Raw genomic sequence first — 23,161 nt, forward strand, 5'->3', positions numbered from 1 at the left:
TGACACTCAGACACTGCAGAAGGGAACTGATGCTTGTCCGTGTGGCACTATCATGTGCCAGCTTGTCCAGGCTGTCAGTGCCCTGGGCACCTCCCCAGTCTGACCAGTGGCCAGGCTCCCAGCCCTCCCAGACACCTGCTGGGGAGACCCAGCCCCTTCTCCTGCGTGGCCTGTCTGGCCACAAGGCTTGATGTCCCTGTGACAAGGAGCACCTTGGGCTCCTGTGAGGATGAGGCTCATTGTGTGGTCTCTGTGCTGGTGGCTTCCTGGCAATCGTTGGCAGAGTCATGGGGCTGATCCCTGCCCTGCCCTGCTGGGGCCCCTCCTGGATGAGGCCGTGGATGCTCCACTGTCCAGGGCACGATGACGAGACGGAGCCATGGCAGGTGCCACCTTTGAGCTCCTGCTGCAGCCAGCTCTGAGTTGTCCCCTCTTGTTCCTGCAGGCGCCGGCGTTCCCGGTGTCGGTGTGGGCGGTGTCCCCGGCCTCGTGCCCGGAGTAGGAGGTGTCCCTGGCTTGGTACCTGGCGTCGGAGGTGTTCCCGGAGTGGTGCCCGGCGTTGGAGGTGTCCCTGGGGTGGCAGGTGACTGTTCCAGGAGCCCTGTCCCCATGGCCCGGCTCTGCGGGGCCGTGGTGGCTGAGGGTCCCTGTCTCCCTTGTCCCCAGGGGTGCCGTCGGCAGCAGCAGCAGCAAAGGCAGCTAAGTACGGTACGTGCTGTGTGGGCCCCCAGCCCCTGGGTCCCCTGCCTGTCCTGCCCATCCTGACACACGGGGGGTGCCTGGGTACTGGGTGTCCCCTGGGATCGCTGCTGAGTGGGAATGGGGAATGCTGAGCCCAGCTCTTGGCTGCTCTTCCTGGGCCTGGTTCCATCTCCAGGGCAGGACCTTCTCCCCCTCCAGAGTTTCTCCAGGCAGTCTTGTGGAAGTGAACAATGAGCCCGCACTGACTGCTTTCGATTTACCTGAATTCTTGCATTTTGTACCATTTTCCGGCATTTGATCCATTGCAGGATCTGGTGCTCACGGGCTCAGTGTTGCTTCCATTAGGTCAGAGATTGTTGGTGGAGGGGCCCCTGCCCCGGGTCACTGTCCTCCAAAATGTGTTGGGATGTGTGGGATGGTGGGATCCATCAGGTATAACCATGTCCAAGGAGCTCCAGTGGGGCCAAGGGTGATGGCCAAAGCTGTAAAGTACACTGCAGCCTAGGCCCAGGAAGAAGGCAGAATTGGCCCTGAGGTTTCACACAGCAGTGGGGGTCCACGTTCTACTCCAAAAGATGGAGGTAGCACCTACCTTGCCGGGTCTCAGGACCTTCTCCTTCATTGTTACTGTGGAGTTCCGGGAATCTCCATGAGGAACATTGGGAATCTCCACGAGGGGTTATGGCCAATGGCAACTCTCCTTAGGGGGATAAATTCCTGATACTGATCTCTTCTATACTGTATAGAAAAATCCCTCCACCTGCCCAGGGAAGGATGGGATTCAGGAATTCAGGAAGGAAGTCAGCAATGGCTGGTTTGTGCTGTGATGCCCCTGCTGGGCAGTGTCCCATGAGGACAAAGCCCTCTGACACTCAGACACTGCAGAAGGGAACTGATGCTTGTCCGTGTGGCACTATCATGTGCCAGCTTGTCCAGGCTGTCAGTGCCCTGGGCACCTCCCCAGACTGACCAGTGGCCAGGCTCCCAGCCCTCCCAGACACCTGCTGGGGAGACCCAGCCCCTTCTCCTGCGTGGCCTGTCTGGCCACAAGGCTTGATGTCCCTGTGACAAGGAGCACCTTGGGCTTCTGTGAGGATGAGGCTCATTGTGTGGTCTCTGTGCTGGTGGCTTCCTGGCAATCGTTGGCAGAGTCATGGGGCTGATCCCTGCCCTGCCCTGCTGGGGCCCCTCCTGGATGAGGCCGTGGATGCTCCACTGTCCAGGGCACGATGACGAGACGAAGCCATGCCAGGTGCCACCTTTGAGCTCCTGCTGCAGCCAGCTCTGAGTTGTCCCCTCTTGTTCCTGCAGGCGCCGGCGTTCCCGGTGTCGGTGTGGGCGGTGTCCCCGGCCTCGTGCCCGGAGTAGGAGGTGTCCCTGGCTTGGTACCTGGCGTCGGAGGTGTCCCCGGAGTGGTGCCCGGCGTTGGAGGTGTCCCTGGGGTGGCAGGTGACTGTTCCAGGAGCCCTGTCCCCATGGCCCGGCTCTGCGGGGCCGTGGTGGCTGAGGGTCCCTGTCTCCCTTGTCCCCAGGGGTGCCGTCGGCAGCAGCAGCAGCAAAGGCAGCTAAGTACGGTACGTGCTGTGTGGGCCCCCAGCCCCTGGGTCCCCTGCCTGTCCTGCCCATCCTGACACACGGGGGGTGCCTGGGTACTGGGTGTCCCCTGGGATCGCTGCTGAGTGGGAATGGGGAATGCTGAGCCCAGCTCTTGGCTGCTCTTCCTGGGCCTGGTTCCATCTCCAGGGCAGGACCTTCTCCCCCTCCAGGGTTTCTCCAGGCAGTCTTGTGGAAGTGAACAATGAGCCCCCAGTCATGGCTTTGGACTCATCTGAATTCTTGCATTTTAAGCAAAATCTGTTTTCTAGCAGCAGACCTGACGCAAGGTCAGGTGCCCCAGGGTTCAGTGTTGCTGCCATTAGGGCAGGGAATCCTGACAGAGGAATCCCTCCCTATGGTCATTGTCATCCAAAATGTGGTGGAATGTTTGGATCTATCAAGTGGCTCTAACTGGGTCTAGCAAGACCCAGGTGACGAGCAGGCATAGCTACCTCAGCCAGGAGCTTGTGTACATGGAGGATGCTGAACTGGCTCTGAGGTTCCATGCAGAACTGGCTTCCGCATGCTGCACCAAAAGGCAGAGCCAGCAATTGGGACCTGGCCAGGTCCCTGGAGCTTTTCCTCCATCGTTACTGCAGAGCCCTGGGAGTCCCCAGGAGGAGCCATGGTCAATGGCAACTCTGCTTTGAGGGTTAAACCACTGATGCCGCTCCTGTCTTCCATTTCTCTTCCACAATTTGTAGAAAAAAAATCCCTTCACCTGCCCAGGGAAGGATGGGATTCAGGAATTCAGGAAGGAAGTCAGCAATGGCTGGTTTGTGCTGTGATGCCCCTGCTGGGCAGTGTCCCATGAGGACAAAGCCCTCTGACACTCAGACACTGCAGAAGGGAACTGATGCTTGTCCGTGTGGCACTATCATGTGCCAGCTTGTCCAGGCTGTCAGTGCCCTGGGCACCTCCCCAGTCTGACCAGTGGCCAGGCTCCCAGCCCTCCCAGACACCTGCTGGGGAGACCCAGCCCCTTCTCCTGCGTGGCCTGTCTGGCCACAAGGCTTGATGTCCCTGTGACAAGGAGCACCTTGGGCTCCTGTGAGGATGAGGCTCATTGTGTGGTCTCTGTGCTGGTGGCTTCCTGGCAATCGTTGGCAGAGTCATGGGGCTGATCCCTGCCCTGCCCTGCTGGGGCCCCTCCTGGATGAGGCCGTGGATGCTCCACTGTCCAGGGCACGATGATGAGACGGAGCCATGGCAGGTGCCACCTTTGAGCTCCTGCTGCAGCCAGCTCTGAGTTGTCCCCTCTTGTTCCTGCAGGCGCCGGCGTTCCCGGTGTCGGTGTGGGCGGTGTCCCCGGCCTCGTGCCCGGAGTAGGAGGTGTCCCTGGCTTGGTACCTGGCGTCGGAGGTGTTCCCGGAGTGGTGCCCGGCGTTGGAGGTGTCCCTGGGGTGGCAGGTGACTGTTCCAGGAGCCCTGTCCCCATGGCCCGGCTCTGCGGGGCCGTGGTGGCTGAGGGTCCCTGTCTCCCTTGTCCCCAGGGGTGCCGTCGGCAGCAGCAGCAGCAGCAAAGGCAGCTAAGTACGGTACGTGCTGTGTGGGCCCCCAGCCCCTGGGTCCCCTGCCTGTCCTGCTCATCCTGACACACGGGGGGTACCTGGGCACGGGTGTCCCCTGGGATCGCTGCTGAGTGGGAATGGGGAATGCTGAGCCCAGCTCTTGGCTGCTCTTCCTGGGCCTGGTTCCATCTCCAGGGCAGGACCTTCTCCCCCTCCAGAGTTTCTCCAGGCAGTCTTGTGGAAGTGAACAATGAGCCCGCACTGACTGCTTTCGATTTACCTGAATTCTTGCATTTTGTACCATTTTCCGGCATTTGATCCATTGCAGGATCTGGTGCTCACGGGCTCAGTGTTGCTTCCATTAGGTCAGAGATTGTTGGTGGAGGGGCCCCTGCCCCGGGTCACTGTCCTCCAAAATGTGTTGGGATGTGTGGGATGGTGGGATCCATCAGGTATAACCATGTCCAAGGAGCTCCAGTGGGGCCAAGGGTGATGGCCAAAGCTGTAAAGTACACTGCAGCCTAGGCCCAGGAAGAAGGCAGAATTGGCCCTGAGGTTTCACACAGCAGTGGGGGTCCACGTTCTACTCCAAAAGATGGAGGTAGCACCTACCTTGCCGGGTCTCAGGACCTTCTCCTTCATTGTTACTGTGGAGTTCCGGGAATCTCCATGAGGAACATTGGGAATCTCCACGAGGGGTTATGGCCAATGGCAACTCTCCTTAGGGGGATAAATTCCTGATACTGATCTCTTCTATACTGTGTAGAAAAATCCCTCCACCTGCCCAGGGAAGGATGGGATTCAGGAATTCAGGAAGGAAGTCAGCAATGGCTGGTCTGTGCTGTGATGCCCCTGCTGGGCAGTGTCCCATGAGGACAAAGCCCTCTGACACTCAGACACTGCAGAAGGGAACTGATGCTTGTCCGTGTGGCACTATCATGTGCCAGCTTGTCCAGGCTGTCAGTGCCCTGGGCACCTCCCCAGTCTGACCAGTGGCCAGGCTCCCAGCCCTCCCAGACACCTGCTGGGGAGACCCAGCCCCTTCTCCTGCGTGGCCTGTCTGGCCACAAGGCTTGATGTCCCTGTGACAAGGAGCACCTTGGGCTCCTGTGAGGATGAGGCTCATTGTGTGGTCTCTGTGCTGGTGGCTTCCTGGCAATCGTTGGCAGAGTCATGGGGCTGATCCCTGCCCTGCCCTGCTGGGGCCCCTCCTGGATGAGGCCGTGGATGCTCCACTGTCCAGGGCACGATGACTAGACGAAGCCATGGCAGGTGCCACCTTTGAGCTCCTGCTGCAGCCAGCTCTGAGTTGTCCCCTCTTGTTCCTGCAGGCGCCGGCGTTCCCGGTGTCGGTGTGGGCGGTGTCCCCGGCCTCGTGCCCGGAGTAGGAGGTGTCCCTGGCTTGGTACCTGGCGTCGGAGGTGTCCCCGGAGTGGTGCCCGGCGTTGGAGGTGTCCCTGGGGTGGCAGGTGACTGTTCCAGGAGCCCTGTCCCCATGGCCCGGCTCTGCGGGGCTGTGGTGGCTGAGGGTCCCTGTCTCCCTTGTCCCCAGGGGTGCCGTCGGCAGCAGCAGCAGCAAAGGCAGCTAAGTACGGTACGTGCTGTGTGGGGCCTGGCATGCTTCCACTGCCTTGAAAAACCTGGTGGGGTCTTGAAATGCATCTCACTGGGTCTAGCAAGACATGGAGCTGTTCCCTCTCCTACCTCGCTTTGGTCTCTCCTGGAAGTGGCCGTGGATGCTCCACTTTCTGGGCCACTATTCCAAGACAGTGGCCCTGAAGAAGAAGTGAAACCTTTCAGCTTTTGCTGCAGCAGGATCTGACTTTTCCCATCTCACTTCCTGCAGGTGCTGGCGTTCCTGGCATTGCTGGCGTTCCTGGCATTCCTGGTGTTCCTGGAGTTCCCGGTGTCCCTGGCGTCCCAGGTGTTCCTGGGGTGCCTGGGGTTCCTGGCGCTGTGCCCGGTGTTGGAGGTGAGCAGATGGGCTGTCACCAGGTGCTGAGGGGATGGTGGCCTCAGCAGTGCCCTGACTGTGCCCTTTGTGCCCCCACAGTGGGTGGTCCCGCAGCAGCAGCAGCAGCAGCCAAGGCTGCAGCGAAAGCAGGAGCGATTGGTGAGTCACCACTGTCACTCACCACTGGCTCTCCTAGGGAGGGAGGAGGTGTGTTGGCACACAGGAGAAGTGGGGACACCCCGGTGCTATGGAGGTCAGTGGGATTCCTTCTGTGGAGTCTGCCTCCTTGGACACATCCCTGAACCTCTCTGCAGGAGCAGGACGTGTACCTGGTGTTGGCATTCCTGGAGTGGGTGTGCCTGGTGTTGGTGTGCCCGGTGTTGGTGTGCCCGGTCTGGTGCCTGGGGTTGGCATTCCAGGTGAGATGATGCCCAAGGGATGCTCAGATGTCCCCAGCCATGCTGGCTGGACACATTCCTGACCCTGTCACTCCCTGTCCCCCAGGAGGTCCAGCCGCCGCTGCCAAAGCAGCCGCCAAAGCAGCCAAGTACGGTAAGCCGGGATCTCTCTGGGTTATCCCACATGCCCTGTCTCCTGCTGATCCCAACCCCAGGCTGCTCTGCTGTTGTGGCTGAGGCCCAGCAGTGCCTGGGGACCCTGGGGGTTGAGGTGAGGGATGAGCTCCCCAAAGGGTTGAATGTGGGATGAGGTTCTGGCTGTGTCAGGGCTGCTCTCCAGAGAGCTGAGCCCTGTGGAGTGTCCAAGTTCACCATTCAAACACCTTCTCATACTTCAGTCCACCCACACTCCATTCTGCCCACCCAGCCATACCACCACCACCTCAGTGTCCATCTGTCCCTTTCTCTGTCCATCCATCTGTACCTCCTCCATCCATCCACATATCCATCCATCCATCCACATATCCATCCCTTCAACTATTTGTGCATCTCATCATCCCTCCATTCATCCATCCCACCATCCATTCAAGCACTTCCCTTCCACACACACACACATACTGTCGCACTAGAGATGGACAAGACACCTGTTTCTTCGTGCAGCAAAAGCCCATCTTTATTCTTCACAGCTCATATTTATATGGTTTTCTAAGGCATTGTGTTTAATTTAATTGGTTAGTAACTTATTGTAACTCAGTTAATTGGTTAGTAATGGCTAGTGTATGTGTCTGTCAAAAACTTTCCCCTCTAAATATGTTTACATTCTTGTCTCTTGGGAAGAAGATGTTTCACATGGATAGAATCTTTCTCCTCACAGGTGCAAATTGGTTCCCACAGGAATAGATTGATGTGCAACCTGATTCTCATTGTTACAATTCCTTTCTCACGGGAACTTATCAGGTTAGCTGTTAGCTGTACCCAGCCAAAGCAGCAAGGCCTGAACCATGATTTTACAACGCCTTTTATTGTAAGGTTTTACCCATATGCCACAACATCCATCTCACATCCATCCATCTCGCCATCCCACCACCCACGTGTCCATCTCAGAATCCATTCATCCATTTTACCATCCATCAAACCATTCATCTGTCCTACCATCATTTCAACCGCTCCTCATCCAGACACATGTCCATCTCACAATCCATCCACCCACACCCCCCCCCGCCTGCCACACCTTCTCATCCAACTCTTTTTACCACCATTCCTCCCAAGCTGAAGCCCCAGTCCTTCTCTTTCTCCTTGCAGGAGCAGGTGGCCTGGCTCCCGGCGTGGGTGGCCTGGCTCCCGGCGTGGGTGGCCTGGCTCCTGGAGTAGGTGGCCTGGTTCCTGGTGTTGGAGGTGTCCCAGGTGAGAAGGAGGAAGGTGAGGGTAGGGGCAGCCTGGCTGGTGTGGGGGCAGTTCTGGGGGCAGGACAGGCTTGAGGAGAACCTCAGCAATGTCCCCTGGGGGATGTAAACAAGGCCTGAGGGCTGGGCTCTGCCCAGGTTTGCTGTGAGGCCTCCCCAGGGTCACTGACTCCTCCTTGCTGTGTCTGCCCAGGTGTTGGAGGTCCAGCAGCTGCAGCCAAAGCAGCAGCCAAGGCAGCCAAATTTGGTGAGTCAGCCTGAGGAGCCCCTCAGTCTCCCCACCAGCCCTGGTGCGGCACTGACTAGTGCAGGAGATGCTGGAGATGGGCACCCATCCCACATGAGCACGGGGATCACAGTTGCTGCCTCACCCTTCTCTCCACAGGTGCTGGGGTTGGAGGGGTGCCAGGTGCGGTGCCCGGCGTGGGCGGAGTGCCCGGAGTGACACCCGGCGTTGGTGGCGTGCCCGGCTTGGTGCCAGGGGTGGGAGTACCTGGAACTGGCATCCTTCCTGGGGCAGGTACATGCCTGTCCTGTCCTGCTTGAGGACAGTGGTGGCTGGGAACGCTAAAAGCCACCAAGCCATATGAAGGGGTGGCAGGGAGGGATGTGGGCGGGATGGAGGGTGATGAGCATGGTGTGGGGGTGACTGTCCTAACCGTGGTATCCTCACTCACATTGCAGGCATCCCCCAAGTAGGGGTGCAGCCTGGTGCTAAACCTCCCAAATTTGGTACGTACCCCTGCTGCCCCCCTGCCCCAAGGCCACCTTGGACTGTCCCCAGGCACCCTCCTCCTTTGGCCATTGGGGTGCTGACCTCTCTTCCTGTCCCCTGTGTGCCCACTGTGCCCCGATGGCCCAAGCATGGGAAGTGGTGTGCTGTCACCTATGGGTGCAAAGTGCCACCTGTATCCCGTGCTCTGGACTCACTTGTTGGGGACAGTTTTCTCCTTCATGTGTCAGGCAGGGGCTGAAGCCCCTCTGAGTGCTGAGATGAGTGCTGGGGACTCCCAGCATGGGTGCCAGGGCCACTCCAGCAGGCTGGGCAGTGGCTGGGGCTGCTCCAAGCTGGGGGTGCCAGGCTGTGGGGGGACAGGTGTTAATGGTGTCTTTCTGGCAGGTGTTCCTGGGGTTGGAGTCCCAGGGATTGGTGGCCTCCCAGGTAAGTGCTGGCAGGAGCTGAGCCCAGGCAGTGGGGATGTGGAGACAGAGGGATGCTTCCCTAGAGGGGTGGAGCTGGAGCGATGCTCCCTCTGGCCAGCATGGAGGGAGTGGGGCTGCACGAGGAAGGATGGGCACACTTGAGACTGGGTGAGGAGCGGGTCAGACACTGCCCCACTGTCTGTCCCTGCTGGTGCTCACCCGGGCTACTCTCGTAGGTGGCCTCGGAGTCGGTGGGCTCGGAGCTGGTGGCCTCGGTGAGTGATGCTGGTCCTGGGGTGGGGCTCCCCAGGGCTGGGCTGCAGGGAGCAGCAGCAACGGAGTGCTGGCAGAGCGATGAAAAGGAAAGGGAGTCTGTGCGTCACTTCTGTCCCCTCGCAGTCTCACAGTACAATTCCACCCCACACTGTCACCGTGCCTTGTGCCCTAACCTGTTTGCCACCTGCCCTGTTCCCAGGGGGTGATCCAAAGGGATTACCATTGGTGAGCAAGGACTGAGGGCCATAGCACGAGCCTTGCCCATGCCATGGGAACAGGGGATGGTACTGTACCATGTCCCCAACGTGTGCTGATGCAGGTCCCTCCTGGGACCCCCTGGGCCCTCCTGAAGGGTCTGGCCTTGGCCAATTAGTCCGGGCAGGCTGCATTGGTGCCTCGCTCTGACACAGGACTCTTGTATCCAGGAGCTGCTGGGAAACCTCCCAAGCCAGGTAAGGGACAGCCAGAGGGGCTGGAGGAGTGACTCCTGTCCCCATCCACATTCCCATGGCTGTGCTCACGCTCCCCACCCTCACTGGGCCTCACCCACCTGCAGGTTTTGGTGCTGGGGGGCTGCAGCCAGGTGAGTGCTGCAGTTTGGGGCTGGCGTGGGAGTGTGTCCCCTACCCTGCCACACTCGTCCCCGCTTGCTGCCCCCACGCTGCTGCCATTCCCTGCTGGGCACGCGGCTGCCTAGGAGAGCACTGGGAAGCCAGAGGGGTGCCAGGGTGGGGACGGCGGCTTCTGCGTCAGCTCCTGTCCCTGGCGTAAGCAAGGGCTCCCAGCCAGGCTGTCCCTAGTCTACGTCAGGGTGGCACTGCTGTCACTGGCTGTTGCTTTTTCCCCAGGGGTTGGAGTTCCCGGCTTCGGCGTATCACCAATATTTCCAGGTACCACGTCCAGCTCGGCACCTCAGCACACACCCAGAGCCTGTCAGTGCCCAGCCGGCTGACGGGGACACGGCCAGGGGCCGGGGAGGGACCCCAGGGGCTGGGCTCAGCCGGGGGCCGGCTTGGGGGGTGTGGGGCAGAGAAATAGGGGTGCGCAGCGCGTACTGAGGGCTTCGCTGTCCTTTCAGGTGGGGTCGGCGGCCTGGGATTCGGTGGTGAGTATCCATCGTCCCCGCGGGGCGTTTTGGGGTGGGGGATACCTGCGGGGGTCCCGCTCACCCCGCTCGGCCTTCCCCCTGCAGGGAAGCCCCCCAAGCCCTACGGAGGAGCCCTGAGTGCCCTGGGCTTTAGAGGTGAGCACGGTCCCCCCGCTCCCAGGAGCCGGTCCTGCCCCCCGGCGCTCTCCCGTCCCTGGCGGGGCGCGGGGCGCACGGAGCGCTCATCCCGCATCCCCCGTGGCAGGCGGCGCGGGCTGCGCGGCAGGGAAGTACTGCGGGAGGAAGCGGAAGTAACGCTGCATCACCGATCACCTCATGAACTTTGGTGCTACTGCATGGTCCAGAATGTAAATCCGAAGCAAAGCTGAGACGCCCCCTCCTCAAGCCCCGGACCCCCCCCCCCGTCCATCCCGGGGCCATGCCCGGCCCCGCGTTTCCCGGAGGGACTCCGCGTTCCCCGGCAGCGGCCGGCCCCGCCCCGCCCCTCGGTCCCGGCAGGGAGCGCGGAATAAAGTGCGGGGAGCAGCCGTCCCCCTTGGTGCTATCGCTCTCTGCGGGATTTAGGGGGGCCTGGGCTGTCGCGGCCCTCCCCAGCCCCAGAGCTGCTCCCGGGGGGGGGGACACAGGACTCGGGGCACCTCACAGTGGAGGGCGGGAGGGAAGGGAACGCCGGCGGGGGCTGTGCGGGGCGGGATGGCCCCGTCCGCCTGGGCCGCGCCCCGCTCCCCGCGCTGCCCCCGCTCGGGGGGGCCGCGGGCTGGAGGGTCCCTTCACGTTGCTCACTTTGCTATAACTGGGTGGGACGCCCTATACAGAGGGACTCGCTTCTGACAGACTAATAAAGGACAAGTTTTTAAAGGATTCTGGCTCCGTCCTGTGTCCCATGTCCCTGACCCCTTCCCGTGGCAGTGGCAATCGTGCAGGGCACTGCACAAGCCTGGAAACGTGCTGGGTCCTTGCTTCAGGGGTGTTGCTTGTGCATGGTCACAGCCCTGGGACACACGGTAGGGGGTGTGGGGACAGCCTGGGGACCTAGGGGTTGCCCATACCTTTTCCCACCGTGACAGCTCAGGGGTTCCAGGAAGAGGTTTGTGCCCTGGCCTGAGGTGTTGGGGACATCTCTGCCCTGTGTGTGTGACAGCCTCCGGAAAAGGTCTGCTCTGACTCCCAGTGGGGTCCTGGGGGTGCAGGAAAATGTCCACGCCTTGTGCGCCGGTGACAGCTTGAGGACCAACAGGGCTGTTCCTGCCCTTGGTGACTGCCCAGGGGGTGACATCCATGTGCTGTCCCACGGTAACAGTGCGGGGAACGAAGGGGACATCCGTACCGTTACAAGCCCGGGAACGAAGGGGACATCCCACAGTTACAAGCCCGGGACCCAGGATGAGGTGCATGCCCCTTGCCATGGCGGTGGCCTGGTGATGCAGGGAGATGTCCATGCTCTATCCCGTGGTGACGTGGGGAACGACAAGAAGGTGCCCCACGGCGACATCCCAAGGCAAATGAGGACACCTGTGCTCCGACCACAGTGACAGCCTGGGGCACGTGGGGGCACCCGTGACGGCCAGTAGTGGGTGTGGCGAGACCCATGCCCTTCCCATGGGGCTGGCCCGGCGTAGCTGGGGACACCACGGTGTGTGGGGACACCCACAGGGTGATGGTCAGGGGAGGGTGAGGACCGCCCCACGGCCCCGTAAGCTCCGTAACCCCCCCGGGCCAGATCGTGCACCCCGAGCCTCGCCCCCACCCCCGACCGCGACCCCGCCCATTGCACCGACCACGCCCACCGGGCCACACCCACGCTGCCCGGCCCCGCCCGGTCCTCCCCGGCCCCGCCCCGTGCCCCCCAGGCCCCGCCCCCCCGCGGCCGCGCAGGCGCGGTGCAGGCGCCGCGGTCCCGCCCGGGAGCCGCAGCGGCAGGGCCGGGGGGGCCCGACCGGGGCTGCGCCCGCGCGGGGACCGCACCGCCACCGCCACAGGCCCGGCCCGGCGCGGCGCCGGCCAGCGCGCCTGCATGAGGTTGATGCTGCTGTGCTGCACCTGGAGGGACGAGCCTATGGGAGAGGACGAAGGTGCGTGACCCCCCGAGCCCTCCCGCCTGACTCAGCGCTTCCGCAGCCCTCGGGCCCCGGGACCCCCCAGCCCGGCTCGTGCGGAGCCTCCCGCCGGCCTGCAGCCCGCCGCATCCTGCCCGCATCCTGCCCGCATCCTCCCCGCAGCCCCCAGCCAGCCTCATCCTCCCCACTGTCCCCGCATCCCTGCATCCTCCTCGGCATCCCCGTCCTGCACCCTTGCAGCCCCAGCATGCCCCCTGCGCCCCCCACTCAGCCCGCATTACCCCTGTATCCCGAAATGTCCGCGTGTGCCCGCAGTTCATTCTTCGTCTTCCCCCTGCACTCCCTCACCCAGCCCGCATCTCTCCCTGCATCCCCCACTGCATCCCTCTCTGCTCTGCGTCCCCTTTGCACCCCGACATCCCGTGCCCTCCTATGAAGCCTGCACCTGCCCCACAGGCCCCCCGCATCACCCTGCACCCCTACATTCCTCTCTGAAACGTCTCTCCTGTACCTTACATCCCCCGTGGCCCCCACACGTCCCTGCACTCCCCAGCCACCCTGTATCCCTCTTGTACCTGCAAATCACCGCCTGTATCTCTCGCTCGTCCAGCCCACATTACCCACTGCATCCTCCACTACACCCCTAAATGCCCCCCTGCACCCCTTACCCAGCCCACCTCAGCCCTGCATCCCACCCTACATCGCTCCCCTAGCCTACATACCCCTGCATCCTCCTCACACCCCCAGATGTCCCTGTGCAGCCCCTGTTCACCCTGCATCACCTCTGCACCCCCAGATCTTCCCTGTACCCCCAGTTCAGCCTGCATTCCCCCATCCTTCCTTGTACAGTTTACACTCCTCCCTGCACCCCCAAACCTCCCCCATCCTCCTTGTCAAGAGCTCTCCCTCTGTGCACCCAGCCTGCATCCCTGCCTGCACCTTCCCAGCACCTCACATCTCGCTCTGCACCCCTGTCCAGCCTGCATCCTCTCCTGCACCTTCACATTCCCCCTGCACCCCCACACTTCCCCACCTTTGCCCCTCCTGCACTCCCATCCCCTCCAACCTGCATCCCTCCTGCACCCCACAATCCCCCTGCATCTCTCTGTACCCCCAGATCCCTGCCGTGCCTTCCTTCCCCTCTGCACTTGCTGAGCCTCTCATTTCTCCCCACATACCCCAAGAACTTGTACCCCCAGGACCTCTGCAGCCACCCTGCACCCATCTATGTCTCCCCATGCCCTGTGCATCCCCCAGAACCCTCTGCACCCCTCTGTGTCCTGGTGCGTTCCCCAGAACCCGTCCAGCATCCCACTCTGTCCCCCCGTTCATCACCCAACACCCATCCTGCATCCCTGTGTGTACTCCTACATCCTCCAGCACGCACCCTACACCACTTTGTGTCCCCCCCATTGCACTGTGCATGCCCCAGCACCCCCTCCGCACCCCTCTGTGTGCCCTCCATTCACCCCCCATCCTGCACCCTCCGTGTCCCCCAGGACCCCCCGCACTCATCCTGCTGTTCCCCCGTGCACCCAGCACCCATCCCACACCCCGTCGTCCTCCCTGGATCCCTTGGCGCACGTGTCCTGCCCCCTTCACCCTCCTTACGCTCTGTGCACCTGTCCTGCCCCCGCTCTCTGCCCCATCTTGCACCCGCTGTGTGTCCCCATCCCAGCCCTGCCCTGTCGCCAGCCCTGGGCCGTGGGTGCCACGACCTTGACCCGCTGTGGGATCGATGGGTGGGGGATGGAATTCACCACCCCGGGCACAGAGGGATTTAATCCCGGGTGCTGCTGTGGCTGGCCGGGGCCAGCTGGTAGGGTGACAGCCCTGTCCCCTCCTGTTCCTCTGCCTGCAGGGAGCGACCTGCCGGTGTGTGCGAGCTGCGGGCAGGGCATCTACGATGGGCAGTACCTGCAGGCACTGAAGGCTGACTGGCATGCCGACTGCTTCAGGTGGGACCTGCCGAAGAACAGCGGGGACTCTGGGGTGGATTGCACTGGGAACACTGGGATGGCATCAGGGGCATGGGGATGGATGGTGTCATGGACACTGGAATGGATGGCCTTAGGGACACCGGGCTGGCATCAGGGACAGCGGGATGCTCTGCAGGGACAGGGACAGTGCTCCCTCCCGCTCTGGCTGTGGCAGGGACATACGTGAGGCCATCATGGTGCCCCTCACTGGAGCGTGGCTATGATTCCTGGCACCCGTGGGGTGCTCTGGCTGACGCCAGGCCTGGCAGAGGGCTCTGTTGTGTCTCCCTCGCTGTCCCCTCCTGCCGGGTGACAGAGTGCACGTGGCTAGTGTCACCCGCCCCCCTCCCTCCCTGTTTCCTCTTTCACTCGAGCCCTCCCGGCAGCTCCAGCCATTGGGGCTCTGAGAAGAAGGAGAAAGGGCCCGGGTCGGGGGGCACAGGGGTGCCCGACACCCGACAGGATTCCCTGTGGAGCTGGGGGTGCCCAGGGTTGTCCCCGGGGTGTGTCCCTGTCCGGTGGAGGAGGATGCTGGCGGCGGTGCTGAGGAAGAGCCGCGTCCTGAGCGCCGGAGCCAAGTGAGTGGGAGTGGGATTGAATTGGGAGCGGATCAGGGCGGGCTCTGCACCCCGGGGAGCCCCGGGAGGCTCAGACTGTGTCCCCCATGCTTGGCTCCCCCTCTCTGGGCCGTGTGCCGGAGCGAAGCCACTGCGGGGCTGCAGCTGGATCCGGTACCCGTGATGGGCGAGCGGCTTCCGGGAGCGCTGGGCTCGCGGAAAGCCCTCCTGCTTCTGGTCTTCCTCCTCTTCTTCATCCGTGTCTCCCTCTCCCCTTCTCCTCCTTCTCCCCCTCCCCTTCCCCTTGTCCTCTGTTTCCCCCTCCTTTTCCCTCTCCTTCTCCCCCTCTTCCTTCTCCTCTCCACACCCGCCCCCAGCCCAGGGGATGTTTCGTGCTGCGCCATAGGGCGGGGGAGTCCTCGCGCGGTGACGTCATGGGGTGGGGAAACTCCTTGCCGTGACGTCATCGCTGGTTGGTATTCCACTTGCGTGGCCAGGGGTGCGGGGCGGGGGGGACTGCGACAGTCCCCGGGCACCCCGCGGCATCCCCTGAAGAGTGTCCTGCAACAACCCCGCACCCTGCAGCACCCCTCAGCACCCCTGTACTGCAAATCCCCTATAGTAAATCCCCTACAGCTCCCCCTGCACTCCCTTTGCAACCCTCTGCACCCCTGCAGCACCCCTGTACTGCAAATCCCCGACAGCTGCCCCTGCACCCCCTCAACCCCCCTCCCCAAGAGGATCTCCTGCCTAGCAGCCCCTTGCACCCCTTCCACAGCATCCCCTGCACCCATTCAGCACTCCCATATAGAAAATCCTCTACAGTCCCTCTTTCTGGGCCCCCCAGCCACTCCCACGGCCCCACTGATATCCCCTGTGCCCCCCTGCACAGTCTGATGTGCACCCCTGCCACTGTATCCCAAAGCTGACAGGCCCCTCTGCACCCCTGGGGACACTCTGCTGTTCTCAACCCCTTCACCCCCCCCAGCAGCCCCTGAACAGCTCCCCCACCCCCTGTGCCCCTTGCGGACTGTCCCAAGGCTGGCATGTCTCTGGCCAGGCTGGCGTGTCCTTCTGGCTGTCTGTGCCAGGGTAGGGACTTTGTGACCAAGGGGGCATGTCCCTCTGTCCCTGACCAGGCTGGCATGTCTGTCACCAGGGTGGGAGATCTCTCTGTATATCTGTGACCAGGCTAGCGTGTCCCTGTGTGTGTCTGTGACCAGGCAGGCATGTCCCTGACCAGGCTGGCACATCCCTCTGTGTGTCTGTGCCAGGCTGGCACGTCTGTCACCATGTCATGTCCGTGGCAAGTCTGGCACATCCCTCTCTGTATCCATGATCAGGCTGGCACATCCCTGTGTGTGTCTGTGACCAGGGTGGGTCATCCCTCTGTCCATGATTAGGGTGACATGTTCCTCTGTGTTTGCACCCTCTGTGTGTGACCAGGCTGTCACATCTGTGAGCAGGGTGACAGACCCATGACCAGGAAGGGATGTCCCTCTGTATGTCTGTGACCAGACTGGCCTGTCACCCTAGTCATGGATAGAGGGACATGCCCTTCTGTGTATCTGTCACCAGGGTGGGATGTCCCTCTGTCTTTGACCAGGCTGCCATGCTTGTGACCAGTCTGTCTCATCCCTCTGTAAGTCTGTGCCAGGCTGGCACATCTGTCACCAGGATGGCATGTCTGTCACCAGTCTGATACATCCCTCTGTGTGTCTTTGTCCAGGCTGGCACATCCACGTAGGGCTGGCGCTTCCCTCCTCATGTCTCTCCCTGCCCCATGTACCCTCCCCTGTCCACCCCAGTGTCCCCACACGTCCCTGCAGCCCCAGCCTGCACTGTCAGCCCTGGAATCACCTGCTGTCACCCTGGGGATTGCGACATATTGATGCAGTGGCTCTGCAGCTACGTAGGAAGTGGGGGAAGCAGCTTGCCCAGAGAGCTGTGGAGTGGGTGAGCACAGCGTGGGGGTGCCAAAGGGGGTGAGGTGACAAGAGGATCCCTGTCTCTGCCACAGGTGCTGTGAGTGTGGGGCTTCCCTGTCCCACCAGTACTATGAGAAGGATGGGCGCCTGTACTGCAAGAAGGATTACTGGGCACACTTTGGGGAGCTGTGCCACGGCTGCTCTGAGCAGATCACCAAAGGGCTGGTCATGGTGAGCACCACGGGCTCCCCAGGGCTGGGACATGGAGCACTGTCCCATGGCTGAGCTCCTGGGGAGTAGGGGAGGTGGGGAAGGGGTGCAGACCCCCAGCACCATTTGGTACGGCAGGGGTGTCCTCTATGTTTTAGGGAACCCTGGAGGGCCATGTTGGGGTTGGGGGATGCAGGGAAGAAGCTCAGGGTAGTGGGAGATGTTCCTACAGTCATCCCCAGCTTGGTGGCACTTCTGTCTCCACCATCCCATGGCTCAGCCTGCCCTTCCCATGGCCCTGGTGCACCCATGGGTGCTCCTAGCCCCACCCTCAGTGCCCAGACAGGGGGTCCTGGGGCTGATGGCATTGCCCACAGGTGGCCGGGGAGCAGAAGTACCACCCCGAGTGCTTCAGCTGCCTCAACTGTCGCACCTTCATTGGGGACGGGGACACCTACGCACTGGTGGAGCGCTCCAAGCTCTACTGGTAGGTCTGCTCTGGGGGGACGGGGGGGACACACCCCCCGGCACCCCCACCCACCTGCTCTGCTCCCCACAGCGGCCACTGCTACTACCAGATGGTGGTGACACCGGTGATCGAGCAGATCCTGCCAGACTCCCCAGCCTCCCGCATCCCACACACCGTCACCCTCGTGTCCATCCCCGCCTGCTCTGACGGCAGGCGCGGCTTCTCCGTCTCCATCGACCAGGGCTGCGGCACCGAGCACCCCCGCACCGTGCGCGTCCGAGAGTGCGTCCCTGTGCCCTCTGCCACGGCCCCCTCCCCATGCCTCCCATGCCCCTTCTGCCCCTGGGATCCATCCCAGGGACACCTTCTGGGCTGGGAGAAAGAGGGGTGGGGCTGGGTTGTCCCCACTGTCCAGGGTGGCCTCTTGGGACCATGGTGGCGTGTCCCCAACTGCAGAGGGGTTTGTGGGGGCTGTACTGGTGTGTCCCTGGCTGTGCTGGCATTGCCTCATATGCCAGACTGGGCTGTGGGTACCACGCATGACCCTCTGTGGTTGGGGTGGCTTATGGAGACTGCCAGCATGTCCCTGTCCAGGAGGGAGGGTGACAATGGAGTCTGACACACCTGTTTGGACTGTCCCAGCACACTCCCATGATGGTGACAGTGTTGGGGGTCTGACCCCACTGTCCCCACAGGGTAGACCCGGACTGCATCAGCCCTGACATGAAGAACTCCATCCACGTTGGTGACCGCATCCTGGAGATCAATGGGACCCCCATTGGCCACGTGCCTCTGGATGAGGTATGGTCGCGCCGTCACACCCCAGCCAGCCCCGCTGCCGCCGTGTCCGCAAACGCACCCCATCGTCATTTCCCTCTGCAGATCGACCTGCTGATCCAGGAGACGAGCCGCTTGCTGCAGCTGACCATCGAGCATGACCCTCACGAGCCCCTGGGCCGGGAGCCAGGGCTGGCGGGCAGCCCCCTGCCCGCCCCATGCAGCCCCCTGTGCTCGCCAGCCCCCGTGCCCTGCGGGGACCCCGCTGCCATGCGCCAGCGTACTGTCACGTAAGGCCACCCCTACCCCTACTCTTGCTGACCGCCCCCGCACACTGACCTCTGCCTGTCCGTCCCGCAGGAGGAGCTGCAGCACGGACAAGTCCCCGGGCTCGGGCTCCGTGGGCTCTCCGGCGTCCCAGCGCAAGGACATCGGGCGCTCCGAGTCCCTGCGTGTTGTGTCCCGCGCCCACCGCATCTTCCGCCCCTCTGACCTCATCCATGGAGAGGTGCTGGGCAAGGGCTGCTTCGGCCAGGCCATCAAGGTGGGACAGGGGCACAAGGCGTGTGGGGGGTTTCAGCTCCCCAGGGTGAAGGGGGTGGCTGAGTCCCTGCACTTCCGGCCAGGTGACACATCGGGAGACGGGTGAGGTGATGGTCATGAAGGAGCTGATCCGCTTCGATGAGGAGACGCAGAGAACCTTCCTCAAAGAGGTGAGGGTCCCCTGTCCTTAATCCTTCAGGCTGGGGGGACACGAAGGATGGGTCTGTCTGATCCTGGCCCCACCTGGGCATATCTCCTGCTTAGGGGTGATTGAGCCCCATGGGTGCAGCCCTGACTGCTGAGCTTACCAGCAGTGACTCTGTCCAGGGCGTGTGGGAGCCTTGGGGCGTTACAGACACGAGGCTGGGGGGTCTCCTGCAGGTGAAGGTGATGCGCTGCCTGGAGCACCCCAATGTGCTCAAGTTCATCGGGGTGCTCTACAAGGAGAAGAGGCTCAACTTCATCACAGAGTACATCAAAGGGGGCACATTGAGGAGCCTCATTAAAAGCATGGTGAGCACTGGGGGGAACAGGTTGGTCCCTCATCACCCCAGTGGGGTTGGGGGACCCCTCTTTGTTTTCCATTACCTGGTAAATTCCCCCAATTCCCCCTCCTGTCCCCCAGGACAGTCACTACCCCTGGAGTCAGCGGGTCAGCTTCGCCAAGGACATTGCTGCTGGCATGGTGGGTGCCACTATGGGATGGGTACTGGTGGGTGGGGGGACCATGGCTTGGGGGTGCCCCTGCTCTCAGACCACCCTTCCCACAGGCCTACCTCCACTCCATGAATATCATCCACCGTGACCTCAACTCTCACAACTGCCTCGTGCGGGAGGTGAGTCCCACCTTGGTGCTGGCCTCCCCCGGCCTGGCTGGGGCTCTCAGTCCCTTTGTGGCCTCCCCCCCAGGCCTCACCCCTCTCTCTGCCTGCTAGAACAAGAGTGTGGTGGTAGCTGACTTTGGGCTGGCACGGTTGATGGTGGACGAGAAGAACCAGCCCGAACATCTCAAGAACCTGAAGAAACCGGACCGCAAGAAACGCTACACGGTGGTGGGGAACCCCTACTGGATGGCCCCCGAGATGATCAATGGTGAGGGGAATGTGGCCAGCCAGGGCTCTGCCCCCAGGCAGGGGAAGCTTGGTGGGGCAAGGACAGGATATGTGACATGGCCTGACCCTGTGTGTGCAGGGAGGAGCTACGATGAGAAGGTGGACATCTTCTCCTTCGGCATTGTCCTGTGCGAGGCAAGTGCCCCTGGGGCTGTGGTCTGCCATGGGGGCTGGGTCCTCCATGGTGTCTGGGGTCACACCCCCAAGGTTGGGGTGTCTCCTTTTGGGGTTGGGGTGTTTAGAGTCTCTGCTTTAGGATTGGAGCCTCTTCCCTTGGGCTTGGGGTCCCCCTAGGGCTTGAAGTCCTCATTGTGTTCTGGTTTGCCTTCAGGGTAAGGTTCTCGCCCTTGGCTTTGGGGTCTCCCTTTTGGGGTTGAGATCCTCATAGTGCCTCATTTCCCCGTCTTCAGCTTGGAGTCCTCCCTTGGAGTTGGGACCTCTCTCCTTTGGTTAAGGGCCTCCGTGTTGGGGTCTCTCCCTTGGGGTTGGGATTTCGTCATTATGTTTGGGCTCCCTCCTGGGACTTGGACATCTCCCCCTTGGGGCTTAGGGATCCTTGTTTGGGGTTGAGGTCTCCCCTTGATGCTGAGCCTTCCCGTCCCTGCCGCTGCCCCCAGATCATCGGCCGGGTGAGCGCTGACCCCGATTACCTGCCCCGCACCACCGACTTTGGCCTCAATGTCCGGGGCTTCCTGGAGCGCTACTGCCCCCCTGCCTGCCCCCCCAGCTTCTTCCCCATTGCCGTCTGCTGCTGTGACCTGGACCCTGAGAAGCGGTGGGTCATGGGGACCCCCAGGGCCCCTTGGGCAGAGGACAGGGTGGGGACAGAGCCAGCGGAGCTGCCACATGTCCCCCTCGTTGCTCAGGCCGTCCTTCGCCAAGCTGGAGCAGTGGCTGGAGACGCTGCGCATGCACCTGGAGATCCACCTGCCACTGAGCTCGCAGCTGGAGCAGCTGGACCGAGCCTTTGGGGAGACGCACCGGCGGGAAGGGGTGCTGCCCGTGCCCCCGCGGTAGAGCCTCCACCCACCCACACCCCTCTCAGCCACGGGAGAAGGAGCTGCGCCTGCCGCCAGCCGCTCCTGGGGCTGCCCCACCCCGGGGCTGGATCCTCGGGCCCGTGGAGCTGCCCCCACCCTTCTGCCCACCCCGGGGAGCCGGCTCTCCCCGGGGCCGCATGGCCCTGGGCACCCCGCACACCACAGCTCTGACCACCAGGACCAGCCCGGCCGGCCGCACCGCGGGGACAGTCCCACGTCCCCGTGTCCCCCACCCTGGCTCACCTCCCCTTTGCACAGCGGGGCCGCCCCCGCCCGAGCCCCCGGGCCGCCCCGGACAGAGCCGCGGCCTCGCGGCGGTGCCTTGGCTTTCCGTGAACTTGCACTGCGACACGGGAGGGACCCCGCGGCCCCCCAGGGCACCCTCGCAGCAACGCCCCCACCCTCGGCCGGCCCCTGAGGCTGCTTCCGCCGGCACCTCGGGCTCGGGGGCTGCTGGCACTCCCGGCCGAGTGAGGGGTCGTGGGGGACAGGTCCGTGGCGTGGGGACAGGCACGTAGTGGTCCCTGCCGCCCCCACACCTCTGCTGCCCGTGCTGAGCCCTGACCATGTAGCTCCGGGTGCTCCAGAGGGACGTGGGGCTGTGGCTCGTCTCGGTCTCCCCGGCCCAGGGGGCCCAGGGGTGTTATGCCACGCGGTGCTTTTCATGCTCTTTATTCAGGTTCATTTTTCTGTAAGATATTTAAAGAGAAGAGTTTGTATTATTTTTTCATACAACGTAGCGTTTACCATTTGTCACTGCCTCGGTTCTGCTTTCCCGAAGGGATCAAACTGTGAAGCCTCTCCGTGCACTTTTGCCCGGGAAGTCCAAGGCGATGTCCTCTGCGGAGGTGGGAAGGGAGCTCAAACTGTGATGTACCCCGAGCCGTGAGTCAATAAATCCTTCCCCGCTCGCTGCCCGGCCTGTTGGCAATCGCGTGCCTCCCCCGGGGGACTGGGAGCTCCTGGGGAGACTGAGGCAGGAGGAGACGGTCCCTCTGCCCAGGGTGGGGCTGTGGCACTGGCCATGGTGGCGCTCAGTGGGGGCAGTGCTGTTGTCCCCTGTTGTTCTGTCCCCACCCCATTGTGGGTACCCTGAGCCCTGGGAGTGGTGCCATCACTGCCTGTGTCACCGTGGCCCCCCCAAGCCCTGTGGCCCCTTACTGGCCTGGTTGCCATGCCCACTGTCAGGCCAGGTGGTGACAGGCAGGTTACGGAGCTGTGTGACCATCAGTGCCAGGGAGCTGCTTTCCCTTTGGTGTAAACCAGCCCCAGGGAACTGTGAGGTAGATCATGCTGGGCCCATGGCCCTCCCATGCTGTCCCTCTGTCACCTGAACACCTTCCTGAACCAAACTAAGGTCTCCAAGGTGGGGGAGCTCCATCCTTGGGGGATGCTGAGCGTTTGAAGCTGGAGAAGACCTGGAACCCAAAGAGCTGAGTGGAGAGTGACTGGGAAGGGATGGGACTGGGAAGATGTCCCCAAGGATGTCCCCAGTGATGCTGCATCTGGGGAAGGAGCCTGAAGGGGTCCCAGGATCCAGGCTGGAACTCCTATCAGGAAACATGGTTTATTGCTCTGGAGGGACTGGGGGGATGTAGTGACTGGTTCTGTCTCCCCTCCTGGTGTGGCTCCTGCCTGCCTGTTCCCCAGTACCCCAGTGAGAGACAGGAACCAACACCCTGCCTGGTGTCACAGGCTGTCATGCCGCCCTTGGTGACACCACACTGTCCCTGGTGACACCCCACTGTGCTGATTCTTTGCTCTGGGAGCAAGACTGTCACTCCCTGATGGAGAGAGGGACCCACTGTTGGCATCACACCAGAATCCCCTGTCCCCTGCTGCCACAAGAGAGCAGGACCTCGGGATACCCCCAAACCTGTGGGACCCCCCAGCCCCTCACCCAGCTGGGTGCAGCTGGGGTGTTGTGTGCCTTCTGGTGCTGGGGACGTCACACCTACTGGGACACTTGCTGGTGGCCCTTGGGGCAAGAGCCAGCAGCTCGCCCCAACACCAAGTGGCCACTCGGTCACCCCTGTGACCAGCAACTCATCCCAGACCAAGCCACCAACTGGGACACCCCCTCGCCAGGCAGGGAGGTGGCCCTGGCACAGCCACAGTGGCCCTATGCTGTCACTGTCATCTGCACGTCCCCTCCAAAGGTGTGCAGCACCCTGTCCCCAAATCCAGCCCTGGTCCAGCCTGATCCAGTGCTCATAGGAGGGGCTCATCCCATCACCAGCACCTGGGTGTCCCCTCCAGTCATCCCTCCCAGGAGGGTCAAGGCCACCCAGACCATGTCACAGGCCACCAAAAGCTGCCGTTGCATCCACTGTCTCCTCCTAGGTCCTGCTCTGTGCCCCCTAGGGTAGGTCCTACTCACACCAGTTTACAATGGTGG

The 23,161-nt window shown here is 62.5% G+C and overlaps 3 protein-coding genes across 4 annotated transcripts in view; all 3 read left to right on the forward strand.

Annotated features, from left to right (window-relative positions):
- Positions 1-5,197, forward strand: part of LOC136370324 (elastin-like) — a 24,580-nt gene extending 19,383 nt beyond the window's left edge. The window contains exons 24-29 of the mRNA XM_066333699.1: positions 446-535; positions 667-708; positions 2,014-2,151; positions 2,235-2,276; positions 3,571-3,836; positions 5,141-5,197. Coding sequence (XP_066189796.1) covers positions 446-535; positions 667-708; positions 2,014-2,151; positions 2,235-2,276; positions 3,571-3,836; positions 5,141-5,197 — 635 coding nt within the window. The remainder of the gene's footprint in view (positions 1-445; positions 536-666; positions 709-2,013; positions 2,152-2,234; positions 2,277-3,570; positions 3,837-5,140) is intronic.
- LOC136369961 (elastin-like) lies at positions 5,093-10,705 on the forward strand. The gene is made up of 18 exons (XM_066333106.1): positions 5,093-5,200; positions 5,231-5,278; positions 5,362-5,403; positions 5,656-5,796; positions 5,881-5,922; positions 6,078-6,182; positions 6,268-6,315; positions 7,464-7,565; positions 7,758-7,811; positions 7,950-8,084; positions 8,249-8,296; positions 8,685-8,726; positions 8,944-8,982; positions 9,409-9,435; positions 9,832-9,873; positions 10,062-10,088; positions 10,176-10,226; positions 10,336-10,705. Exons 4-18 carry the CDS (start codon positions 5,790-5,792, stop codon positions 10,383-10,385), a joined length of 819 nt encoding a protein of 272 aa, XP_066189203.1. The 5' UTR covers positions 5,093-5,200; positions 5,231-5,278; positions 5,362-5,403; positions 5,656-5,789; the 3' UTR covers positions 10,386-10,705.
- A 1,287-nt stretch (positions 10,706-11,992) lies between these two features.
- Positions 11,993-20,867, forward strand: LIMK1 (LIM domain kinase 1). Of its 2 annotated transcripts, XM_066333107.1 has the most exons (17): positions 11,993-12,163; positions 14,010-14,106; positions 14,502-14,705; positions 16,705-16,843; positions 17,200-17,309; positions 17,382-17,573; positions 17,987-18,092; positions 18,174-18,358; positions 18,429-18,612; positions 18,695-18,781; positions 18,993-19,124; positions 19,237-19,296; positions 19,382-19,447; positions 19,547-19,703; positions 19,803-19,858; positions 20,341-20,498; positions 20,590-20,867. In XM_066333107.1, the coding sequence occupies exons 1-17, from the start codon at positions 12,106-12,108 to the stop codon at positions 20,738-20,740; spliced, it is 2,142 nt and encodes a 713-aa protein (XP_066189204.1). In that variant the 5' UTR covers positions 11,993-12,105; the 3' UTR covers positions 20,741-20,867. The 2 variants fall into 2 exon arrangements, with proteins under 2 accessions (XP_066189204.1, XP_066189205.1); XM_066333108.1 differs by lacking the exon at positions 14,502-14,705 and having other exon boundaries at positions 11,994-12,163.
- Positions 20,868-23,161: the final 2,294 nt, after the last annotated feature.

The sequence above is a fragment of the Sylvia atricapilla genome, chromosome 20, assembly GCF_009819655.1.
Source record: "Sylvia atricapilla isolate bSylAtr1 chromosome 20, bSylAtr1.pri, whole genome shotgun sequence".
Classification (NCBI taxonomy): Eukaryota; Metazoa; Chordata; class Aves; order Passeriformes; family Sylviidae; genus Sylvia; species Sylvia atricapilla.